Source organism: Delphinus delphis, chromosome 16 (assembly GCF_949987515.2).
Source record: "Delphinus delphis chromosome 16, mDelDel1.2, whole genome shotgun sequence".
Classification (NCBI taxonomy): domain Eukaryota; kingdom Metazoa; phylum Chordata; class Mammalia; order Artiodactyla; family Delphinidae; genus Delphinus; species Delphinus delphis.
In genome coordinates, this window is record NC_082698.1 from 44,793,815 (window position 1) to 44,805,883 (window position 12,069).

Sequence of the window (12,069 nt, forward strand, 5' to 3'; positions counted from 1 at the left end):
AATTCTTTGGAAAGGGTTTGGACATACTGACCTCCCTGGGTGCAAGCTGGTCAGATGGAATTCCCTGGTGACGATGTCTCTTTAAGGGGTGTTCATAGTGAGCTCTGAGGAATAGCTCCCCTTTTAGTCTGGTTGCTAGGAGGAGGCAGTAGGAACAGCTGGGAGGTCTCCTGCAGTTTGACCACTAGAGGGTGGATATTCCTTTCTGCCCCAAGGTCCGGGAGGGAGAGACACCATGGTGCTGCCAGGACATACTTCCCCAAGAGGCTACATCAGCACAAGAGGGCTAGGTACTGACTACACAGGAAAGTCACATGGAAGTACCTCCAAAAGGAGGTGTCATGTGTTATATGATCTTGGCCCTCCACAATGGGTGGGGTTTGAATATGTTGAGAAATGACCCTTTAGGCAGGGGAAAGAACAAAGGTGAGCATGTGGAGAAGGAGCTCAGAGGAGCCAAACTGGAAGACCTCCAGGGGCATCCTCCTGGAAAGGGGGAGGGGCGCAGACTGGGAAGGTCTGGAACGTCAGAGGGAAGGACTTACTATTATGTTCTCCAGCGTTGGGGAGCGCTAAGTGAGAACCCAAGAGAGCAATGTAGTGATCAGCTGTGGAGTCACCGCAGGCTCCCTGCTTCAACCTGGTGAGCTGTGCCACCTCTAAGCTCAGTTTTCCTCTTATTTATTTATTTATGTATTTATTTATTTTTTTTTAATTGAAATATAGTTGACCTACAAGAATATGTTAGCTTCAGGTGTACTACATGATGATTTGACATTTGCATACATTATGAAATGATCACCAACATAAGGCTAGTTACCATCTATCCCCATACAAAGTTACAATAGTATTAACCATATTTCTTATGCTGTGTATTACATCCCTGTGACTTATTTATTATATAACTGGATGTTTGTACCTCTTAATCCCCTTCACCTATTTTATCCGCTCCCCCATTCCCCTCCCCTCTGGCAAGCACCCCTTTGTTCTCTGTATCTATGAGTCTGTTTTTGTTTTGATTTGTTTGTTTGTTTTGTTTTTTAGAATATAAGTGAAATTCCATGGTATTTGTCTTTCTCTGTCTGATTTATTTCACTTAGCATAATATCCTCTAGGTCCGTCCATATTGCCACAAATTGCAATATTTTATTTCTATGGATGAATAATATTCCAAGGTGTATATACACACCACATCTTCTCTATCCATTTTTCTATTGATGGACAATTAGGTTGCTTCCACATCTTGGCAATTGTAAAGCTACAATGAACACTGGAGTTCATTTCTCTTTTCACATTAGTGTTTTTGTTTTCTTTGGGTAAATACACAGAAGTGAAATTGTTGGATCATATGGTAGTTCTATTTTCAGGTTTTTGAGGAACCTCCATACTGTTTTCCATAGTGTCTGTACCAATTGACAATCCCACTAATATTGCACGAGGGTTTCAGTTTTCCTCTTGTACAGGGATGGGGGGAGGAATAGGGGTACCTGCATAACGTGGTGACTTTGATGAGCAGGTTGATACCATGTATGTGAGATGCTTAGCACAGGGCCAGGCACACAGTAGGACATATGTGTACGTGTCAAATATTAAACCTTGGCTTGAGAAAGATTTAGCTCGTCAAATGCATTGGAATGGAGGAAAACTGAAGAGGGGGACAAATGAAGATGCTACCGCATGGTGCTGTTTGAAGAAGACGACGAGTTGGGGCAGCAGAGAGGGGACAGGGAGGGTGGCAGGGGTGGGGCTCACTGGGCTTCACAAGGGAGTGATTTCCATTTAGGTGGATGGTGGTGTCTGTTATCAATTTATTCACTCAGTGAACAGCCATTGATCACCTGCTTCATGCAAAGGACCTAGTAATGTGTGGGGAGGTGGAGGAATACTGCAGAAATACAATTGCTTTCCAAGCAATCCTTCTACTTCTCATTTTTGATGCATTCCTTCTATTTCTGTATATTACTTGATGATCAGAGGCCAGATTTTAGTCAGTTTGAGGGGTCGATGGGGCATCAGGCTGGAGGTGGTAATAGAACATGCGAGACTGAATTTTGGAAGTGAAATGAGGACAGAGTGGAGATTTGGGAACGATTTACATGGAACAATTGGGCTAGATAAGCTCTGGGTGGGAGACTGCATAGGAAGCAGGGAGAAGAGGGCTGGAGAGACCCCGCAGGGATGGTGCTAAGCTGCCTTATCTCTCTTCTCCACAAAGATCACACACTAGAAAATGGAATTTCTGGAGAGACCCGTTCCTGGAAAGAGAGTGCTTCTGACTCGGGTGTTTGCAAGCAGGGGCTCCACAGAAGTTCTAACCTATGAAACTTCATATGTTGATCCCTTCAAAGTACCTCTAGCTTTTCAAAGTTCCATTTTGTTTAGTTGGTTTTACTTCAGAGAAATTACGTAATCACTCAGCTCTTGCTTCTTCCTCGGTGTCTCACCCTCTCCTTCATTTTCCTCGTCTTATTTTCTTCCGCTTTTCACCCTTTTTCTCATGTATCCCTAGTCCCTCCCTCCCTCCCCTCTCCTCTTCTCCCCTCCCGTCCCTCCCCCATGGAGATTGAGCCAGGAAGGAGGAAAGTGTCCACACTTTCCAGTTTGTTTTCCTGCACTGGAGCTGTGGCTTCAAACCAACAGAGAAACTCTTTGGGAGAAAGAGACCCCCGAGGATTCCGCCCTTATCAAAGGCACATCAGCGTCCGGGCAGTGGACTTCCTGTTTACACAGCTCTCCCCCTCTGGGAAGGCTCAGCTGAGCCTGGCCAGCTGTGGCCTGGTCAAGCCGCCTAGCTCCAAAGCCCAGCATCCCACTCGTTGGTGTCGGGCTCAGGCTTGCTGGAAACCCACAGCATCCACACCTGTCCTCCGCCACACCTGAGTGTGCTCCCCACACCTGAGTGTCTTCGGTTTCTGAATACCCACTTCTCCTGCATCCCCAGTCTCTCTCCATCAGGTGCACTGGGGGCCTGCACTCTTCAGAAGCCAGGCTGGGACACTTCCTACCTCTATTTCCCTGTTGTGTAACTCGTCCACAGGGGGCATGGCTGCCTGGGCTTCTCTGGGCTCGCTGGCCTGAAGCCAGGACCCCCCTGTCTCTAAACTGTAAGGCACTTGGGGAATCATCACCCATCCTCACCTATTTATTAACCCCCTACTATGTTCTCTTCACTGTCCTAGGGGCCTGCTGACACAGGTGGAAATGAACAGGCTCTCTGCCCTTACACGCTTACGTTCACAGACAGACAATGAGGGAGAAAATGTCAAATGATAAATGGGTTGGGGGAAGTTAGGGTGCAGGCAGGACTGAAGAGGAGAGGGTGTCTGCCTGAGGACCAGAAGAGGGCTCCCTGGGGGGACTTCTTTAAGGTGGGGGTGAAGAGGGGGCAGTGTGGGAAGATGTAGGGGACAGTGCTCTAGGCAAGGGAACCCTAAGTACAAACGTCCTGGTCCTGAGGAGGGAGCAAGTGGGGCTTGGTCAAGGGACAGAGAAATGGTGGGGAGATTGGATCTCAGGAAACAGGTGATGGGGTGTTTTTTGATGAGCACTGGAAGGTAACCAGAGGCAGAGCTTCCTGAGCCTGTGGGTGGGCTCTAGAGAGATGCTTGAATTTTATTATAAAGGCGCAGAAAAAAAGCATTGAAGAATTTTACTCAGGGAGAAGGGTATGAACAAATTTATATTTTAAAGATCAGTCTGGCAGCTGGGAGCTGTTGGATGCCCAGTAGAGGGTCTGGTGCCAGAGAGAACCCCACTGGTGGACGCGTGTCCTGCAGCTGGGCCTGGGGTTGCATAGTGGACACCAGGAGCTGAGCCCCGAGCCACGCGGACCCTACACCCATGATCTCCGTGATCCTCCCACAGACCTGGGCCATAGATGTGCAGAGGGAGAGTGGCCAGGGAAGGACAGAAACAAGAGTGTGCCACAGTCCATGGAGACCAGCTGTCCTTCGAGTGCCATCCCGAGAGGCTCCCATGCGAGCCTTTGCTCCCAGCCCATAGGGGTGGGACAAGGAAGTGGCTTCGGTCTTTCAGGCCTGGAGACGTAGAGCTTCAAGGTGACCATTCCTACCTTCAGCTCCGATGAACCCCTGATGGACAGGGTCAAACACATAATGCTTTTTCCACTGAGGCCCTCTGACCACGGAGGAGTGGTTGGATGGACAGAGACGACAGGGTGCCTTTATAGGGGAACTGTCCCGTGTCCTGTGGGAGCACTGAGCTTGAATCTCATTCAGGAAAAGACTGTTCCCAAACAGCAAACGTTTAAGATGGCAGCCCCCAAACTACACTGAGCCAGACACAGAGCCCTCGCGTGACCGACAGCAAGATGCTTGTCCCAACTGACCACCAGGCTGGCGGCTGGAGTCCTGGGAAGCTTACTGGAGGGAAGCTTTCTTCCTCAGACGTCAGGTGGTAACACTCTGTGCATGAAGTGACCTTTGAATGACTATAGATCCTCAGACTGCGGATCTTCTGCCAACTGTGGCAAAGCCCTTGAGAGGAGGGCTTGCCACCCCAAGGCAGAGCAAATTGGGCCTCAGGTATTTAGGGACCCTCAGCTGAGGATGGACAGAATAGGGGCTGAAGACCTTGGAGCAGACCAGGCCAGACTGGGACCAAAAATGCCTCTTGCCACACATGCCATGTGAAAAACTAGAAGTGTGTATATCATCACCCATCTTACTGTACTCACGATTGCTCAAGGTATGGAATAGCATTTATAATAATTATAGGAGAATTATCTCCGTGTTTTGAGGACTTGCTGGGTGCTCATTTTGCTAAAGATTGAAAATATATTATCTCATTTAATTCTCTCCACAGCTGATATTCTGCCAATGACAAGGTTGGGGTTCAGAGAAGTTAGGTGACTTCTCTGAGGTCACACAGGCTGGAGCCCAGGTCTGCCTAACTCCAAAGCCTGGCCTTGTAGCCTCTGAGCTTGATGTAGACCTTGAAATGAATGCAGAGTAAAGTTATAACCTTCTCACTCCAGAGGGTGAATTGAGTCGTTCTTGGCAAATCCTTTTGCATCATCATAATTCGCTGAGTTAAAATCTTCCCCTGGGTATTTTATGCACAGATGCAGGGACCTGGGTCAGTTCTGTGTCCCCCTGGGGGTTGAAACCTAGGCCCAGAGTGGGCCAGTTCAGGGAGCAGCTCTCCGCCCCATGCAGCATACTGACTGCTGCCTTTCCTCGCTTCTCCTCTTTGCTGTTTACTTCTTCTACTGTAAAAGTAACATGGGCTTGTTATAAGAAATGCAAACATCATGGAAAAATATAATCTGAAAATGTGGAAGTAAATGTAGCAATCAGGGTCCCAGCAGAGATGAGACGGCACACTCCAGTTAACATCATTTCAGGAGAGTTTAATAAAGGAATTCCTTACAAAAGTGCAGGCAGGACACAGAGTCACCTCCCCTGGAGAGGAGGGAGGGGAGGGAGAAGTCACCAGATACAAAGTCAGGGAGCAGGCCTGGACAGAGGGACAGAGTTCCCACCTTCCATCAGCAGAAGCAGGCCGGGGGGGTGGGGGAGGTGGGATGACTTGGCTCAAGGTTCCAGGGAATAAACATCCCGTCGTCCTCAGCTCCTGCTGGTGATGCCGGCAGTGGTGTTGGCCAGGTTGGTTCCCAGGGCAGAGGTCAGGCCCAAGAGTGTGGGACTGGGTCTGGAAGGTGACAGAAGATATTCCACACAGTGCCCCAGAATCCCATCCTATAAAGTAACCTCTATTGGCAGCTATGTCTCTAAATACCATCTTAGGAACTGAGTGCTTGACACACTCACTAAACCTGGACCGTTCCTCCCAACCAAAGCCCCGCAGCCCACTGCCCTCAAGTTCTGCAGGGCACTGAGTGAGTAGCATGAGGTCGGCCATATACACTCAGAGAATCCCACTAATCAAACGAGAGGGAAAGAAATTAATGCAGAGGAAGAGGGAGCAGCAACACAGAGGCTGAGTCCTCAGTGACAAGCTGAGAAGAGGGAGAGGAGGGTGCCCATGGCTGAAGGCAGCAGATGGGCAGGACACCTGCCCCAACACGGCTGCAGGGCTGGCCCTGCCTCTGCCTCCGGACACCCCTCCCACTTCCACGTGCCACTCTCTCCCCGCAAGCCCTGAAAGCTTCCTATGCAGCCCGGTGAGGTATAGGCAAAAGCAGGTATAATGAGGCATGGGAGCCCAGAGGCTGTGTGAAGCTATTAGAGTGTTTGATTTCGTTCTCAAACAATCCCTGGGGCTTTGTCTTTTCCCCAAGGCAAAGCATCCCAGGTCCAGAGCACAGGCTCGCTGTCATCCTGTGGTCCTGGACCTGCAGCGTCACATCCCCTGGGACCCGTTAGAAATGCACCTGTTTAGGGGCCACCCAGGCCTGCCGAGTCAGAAGCTCTGGGGTGCTGCCAAGAAATGTGTCCTAAGAAGCCCTCTGATCACCTCTCAAACGTGAGCACCTGTGGTCTACAGCAGTGATTTCCCACCATGAGTTTCCCTAAGAGCAAAGGAAGTACTGCCACCTGGTTCCCAACCCCAGACTCTGATTTTGTTGCTCACAGTCTGGGAATTGTGGTCCTAACGTGCAGCTCGGGCTGAGCCCCTGGACTGGGCCTTCCTCCAGGAGGACTCTGTTGCCTCTGGACTTTCTCTTCCTATCTCTTTGCTTTCCCGTATTTCTTTTTACTAAATCCTCTTCTTGGATTTGCCTTCTCTTTTTTTCATCTACTCACTGAAAACAACTTGGGGTGATAATCGTCTTTCCAAACATGCACTGCCAAAAAAAAAGTGCCTGAACAAGATAGATCCTTGTGAGCAAATCCTCTGGGGGTTTTGCACAGTATGTTAAAAATAATGTATTCGATTTTTCCTAATGCTTCAGCCTGTAGTCTTGGGGACTTACAGTGTTCCATATGAAACTTGCCAAATGATTTTTTTTAAATAAAAGGAATACTACAGTTTATATTAATGTATTAACATACATTACAAATGTAACCACGTGAAAGTTTTTAGAGAAATATTAACTTACCACATTATTCAAATTATGTCAATTTGACCAATGCAAAACCCTCAGGGCATGTAAGCAACAGCAACAAAAAAGGTACTGCTTTGTAAATAGTTAACAGGAGACAGTTTTGCTGCCTTTCTTCTTGGGATAGTAGATCAGGCTTTGGCTAAAGACAAGGTAAACAAACTTGGACTTGGCTGTGTGACAGGAGAAAACTTCCAGAGAGACAAGACCGAGGAATGCCAGCTGCCCGCAGAGGCTGTCCTACCAGGGACAGCTGGGGTACGGTGTGGAAGAGAGTGCCTGGTGGGGCTGGCAACCAGGGGGAGGACAGACCACAGACACAGACACGTGAACAAGGGAGTGAAGATGATGTGGAGATCTGTGCGTTGTGAGGGAAACAGGGTGGAGCAGAAATGCTTATCGCGGAGGCATCTTGGTGGAGGGGAGGGTCCAGATGAAGGATCAATAGAGCCATGGGGTGGAAGGTCTGGGAAGAGGCTTGGGCAAAGGAAAGATGCATTTGAGGACCCTGGTGAGATGGTGTGATTGAGGATGGGGAAGGGAAGTGGGGCTGCAGAGGGGAGCTGTGGGACTTTCTTGGAGGGTTTCAAATAAAGGATGTTAAGATCCACGCAGAGCATTTTTATTTAGTGCCTACAATGAAGTCACACAGGGAACCCCAAAGCAAGGTGAGGCTGATCTTTCTTCTCCAGAATCTAACACGTTGCTACCTTTGAGATACTTTTCATTCTTCTGTGAGGAAAGACACTGAATCCAAAATCCTAAAAGGCTCAAGACCATTCCAAAGGCTCTCCTCACATTGTTTAAAATTAAATGTTTAATATTATTTTGTAAATTATGTTTTCCTTCCATCCATTTCCATTTTTGCTTGGTTTTTCCCTCCAGGCTCTTCTTAAATCACTGCATCTCTTTTCTCACCATGGATGACGCCCACCGGCCATGTCCAGGGAATCAGGTAACCTCTTTTGTTTCTCTTTCTGGATGCTGGGAAGTGCAAAGGTCCGAAAACATGTCTTCCCTTGTCCTAAGCATTGGGGGCACACCCAAAGAGTCACATATCAGGCTGGAGTTACTCCCAAAGGTTGGCAGCAGCTCCCTGACTCATTCATTTCAGGTTTGGCTGGGTCCCCGAGACGGGATTTCTCATGTGTCTTTAATTCCAGTCACAATTCCAAGCCCTAACCCGCCAAAGATGCCTTCTTCTGTCTTTTGTTTCACTGTGATAGTGAATCGTGTGAGCATGTGAGCAAAAACAATGGGGAAGTTGCATTTGGTTGCTGGAAACTTCACAAGTTTGTTCCACTTTGATCTGATTCCTGTAAAACAGCCCACGGTGTGTGTTGGGAGAAGAGATGCAAGTCATTTCCAAGCTGCCTTGGACGTTCTGTACGTGTTTCTAAGCAACCTCTGGGTGGAGACCAGTTTGAGCGGTGAGTGGCTTAGGTTGAGGGGACGAGGTGGAAGACTCTGTCTGCCTGTCTTATTTTACTTGGAAACCATTTTTAATTTTAAAAAATTTTTGCATAAGAGGCCATCTGGCTGCTCTGAGAAAGGATCTGTAACACTGGCATGAGGTGGTGCTGGGGTCCCCTGGCAGGACAGCTGGTGAAATGAAATTGCTGAAGCTGGAACAGTTGGGAGTGAAGGATGAAAGTTGGGAATTTGAACTCCCAAGAATACATATGTTCAACACTGTAAAGATCTGTGGTTTGTGAACCCTCAGCAAAATTAAGCAATGGTAAAAGCCAGATAAAAGAATTTCAGTTCAAGATAAAGGAGCAAAAATGATTTTCAAACCACGTCCTCATTAGCAGCCTTATAATCAGATGCGCCACGTGTGTTGAAGTGTCACAGGGATGGGCAACTCTTTCTGGGTCCAGCCCAGAGCACAGTTGTCCCAACGCTTCCAGAGCTGCGGGTCAGGGAGCTGCAGCCGGTGGCAATTACATAACCTCAGTTGTTTGTTTAAATATTTTCTTCAGCGAGTAATTAAAATTTCTTGCAATGAGCGAGTGGTGGGCCCAAGAGGGAGACTTAGGAGCTGGAAATTTCCATGAAATTGGGCAGAGCTGGTGACTGTTGATAATGGGCCCAGGGGAACAGGGCCCAAAGCCCTGGGTGAGTGGGAAATCTTGGAGAAGGGCTGAGCTAGGAGCTGGGGTCCCTGTGGATGGGGTGAGACTACAGACAGAGAGCAGCGTGGGGATGAGGAAGGGAAAGGAAGCAACAGGCTGAGCCCGGGGTGGGTGGACTGTGGGCCTGTGTACCCTAAGGCCGAGGACAGAGCCTAACCACATGAATCTGAAAAAATTCCTGAATCCTGGCTTCATGAGAACATCCTGCCCTGGGTACTTCAAACAGCCCAGGCTACCCCAGGAGGAGCCTACTGGGAGACAGCCCTAGGGAAAAAGCTGAAGGGGGGGTGGGGTGGGCTTTAACCCTTTATCCCAGCCTGGTCTCCAGCAAAGGAACACCCTCAACACAGACAGCTGAGGGGATGAACGTCACCAAGAGCCCCTGGCGCTTCATAAAGATATGGGTTTGATTACAAATGGAGGACGTGGGAGGCAGCCCTGAAAAATGAAAGAGTCTCATGCTGGCAGCTTTGAGGGGCAAAGACAGGGAGGGGAACACCAGCCCAGCACCGCACTCCCTGGAACCCAACATATCAAGCTGCAGAGCCCCCATCGCTAGCCTTCAAGCCCACACCATGCAGAGATGGGGTGGCTCTGGGCCGCGTCTGCCACTGATCCTGCGTGGCCCTGAGCAGCTCACTCCCTTTGTCCCAGCTTGAATGAGGTCGCAGACCTAGAGCAGCCAGCCCTGTGTGGCACGTAATCAGCATGTGGGGAACGTTAGCGGGCATCATTTTGTCCTTGTTATTCCTGTTATTCCTTATCAGCCTCTACCTTGGCTCCCTCCATGCCGCCTGCTCAGGGCAAGGTCTAACCCCCACCCCTTTTCCAACCCAAGAATGCATTCCTTCCACCCACACTCCTGAGTCCATGGCTGCGCGTGGCTGGGGGTATGTCAGTCAACAGGGTCACGTCCAGGAGACACTTCTGCATACGTTGCATGTGCAGACCCCATGAGAGTCGCGATCACGTCACCCCTCTATCCCTGGGCAGCCCCCAGCTAAGTGGATGGTGAAAGAGTGCCCACTGCCTTTTAGGCTCCAAGTGACTCCCTCCTGTCATCATAACCCCTCCCCACCCCAGCACCTCCCTTTCATCCCTTCACGGCTGATGGTTACTTCTGAGACACACAGGAAGGAGGACTAACTGGTGATACAGATGGTGCAATAAAACATGTGGAGACTCAAAGTTCTGTTACTTTTACACACATGGCTTGGGAAAGTGCTTAACTTGACTTTTCTGATGTGCAAAGTAGGAACACCATCTCCCTTGCAGTGAGCACCCATTAGTGTGTGTTGTGTGCCGGGCACAAGGAAGATGCAATGAATGCAACGTTGGTACCTTCCCTGCACTCAGGCGCCTGCCCTGCCCACCTCCAGGGCAATCCAGGGTTGTCCCTTCTCCCCTCTCTGTGAGCTCCAGATGAGGAACCACAGACAAGGAGACCAGGGCTCAGGGAGGTACAGAGGCTTCCCTGGGTCCCCAGTGTGGTCTGGGACAGGTGGGCATTGACTGTGGGTCCAGTGACTCTTCAAAAGCTCTGGGCATTGTGATGTCTCCTCTTCCTGGGCCAGCCGCCCTATCTTGTACCTGGCCTCTGGGGAGAATGAGGGGCCCAAGGCTGGGCCAGGGATTCAGATAGCCCAGAAAGCAGCTCTGGTTTGGGTGAGCAGAGGAGATGAGGGCCAGGGGAGGAAGTGGGACAGGGACCTGAGGCTTGTTCAGGCTTTGCTGAAGGGAAGGGAGGAGAAAGAGGGGTACGAGGGCTGGGAGAAGCAGGCATGAGCTTAGCGGAGTCCACACACTCATTCATCCTTTGATAAGGCGGCCATATAATTTGTCATTCAAACTAGGACTTTCTGAGAGAGAAAGGGCACTATTAGTGATTTTGTTGGGACAATAGGCAGACACTGGGACTGTTTGGGCACATCGGGGGCCAGGATCACTCCAGTGTTAAGGACCCTGAAAGGGCGTTTTAACAGCATCACCGATACTCTTTATTGCCCAGGGGACTACACCCTCTGGCTTCGCTCTTTGGGAACCTTGAGGTTCAGGCCCTACCCTCTCTGGAACCCAGGCTCCAGGCCCTTGCTCCTTGGGCTTCCTGAGTACAGACCAGGCTTGGGGAGGTCAGTTGGGGTCCCCTTTGGAACTGGACTCCCTGGAAAGGCATAATGGTGGGGATCTGGCTCCTGCTCCCCTGCCACTTGAGAACATGGGCCAGAAAAGTACACGGTGGGTTAGATCTGATTTTGCTATTCTAGAGAAGCCTACAGCTCTTTAGGAAAGAAAAGAAAAAGTAAGTAGCCATTTGATGCATACTGTTATTATTACTGCATCCTCATTTTAGAAACATAAGAATTTTTTTAACTCATTAAATCAAGGAAATCTAGTGCTATCCTCTAACTTCTTTCCTTCTACTCAGGGAGGGTGAGACACATTCATCACTGGGTTGTATGTACACAAGACCAGTACAATTTTGACCACTGTCTACAATAAAAATTGCATTTGACATTATGAAACATACACACACACACATACCCACACGAGTGTGAATTGTTCTTCCCTTTAGTAAGTGTGACATATTCCCATATTTTCCAATTTATTCTCTTCTTTTCTGTTCAATGCTATTTCATTTTTAAAAACTGCTGCTTCTGACAGGCTATACTGACACCACAGCCAGAGTCTGCCTAGCATTTCTTCTACATGGATTCTCATTTGGGGTCTGGAAATACGCTTGGGCCATATAGGGCAGAAGGGATCTGAAACCCGGCAGCCCTTGCGCCCCGCCTCTGCCTGGGGCCCCGCTTTGCAAACAGCAAGGACGGGTTGTCTGGTGCACTGGAGCCAAAATGCCCTCTCCACGTCCCAGCTCTGAGGCATGAAGGCTCCATGGCCGCCCCAGAC

At 49.4% G+C, this 12,069-nt stretch overlaps 1 protein-coding gene across 1 annotated transcript in view; it reads right to left on the reverse strand.

The window, feature by feature from the left end:
- Nucleotides 1-5,356: 5,356 nt before the first annotated feature.
- Nucleotides 5,357-12,069, reverse strand: part of CXCL12 (C-X-C motif chemokine ligand 12) — a 28,321-nt gene continuing 21,608 nt past the window's right edge. The window contains exon 4 of the mRNA XM_060034607.1: nucleotides 5,357-5,673. Within this exon, the coding sequence (XP_059890590.1) occupies nucleotides 5,589-5,673 (85 nt within the window). The 3' untranslated portion in view covers nucleotides 5,357-5,588. The remainder of the gene's footprint in view (nucleotides 5,674-12,069) is intronic.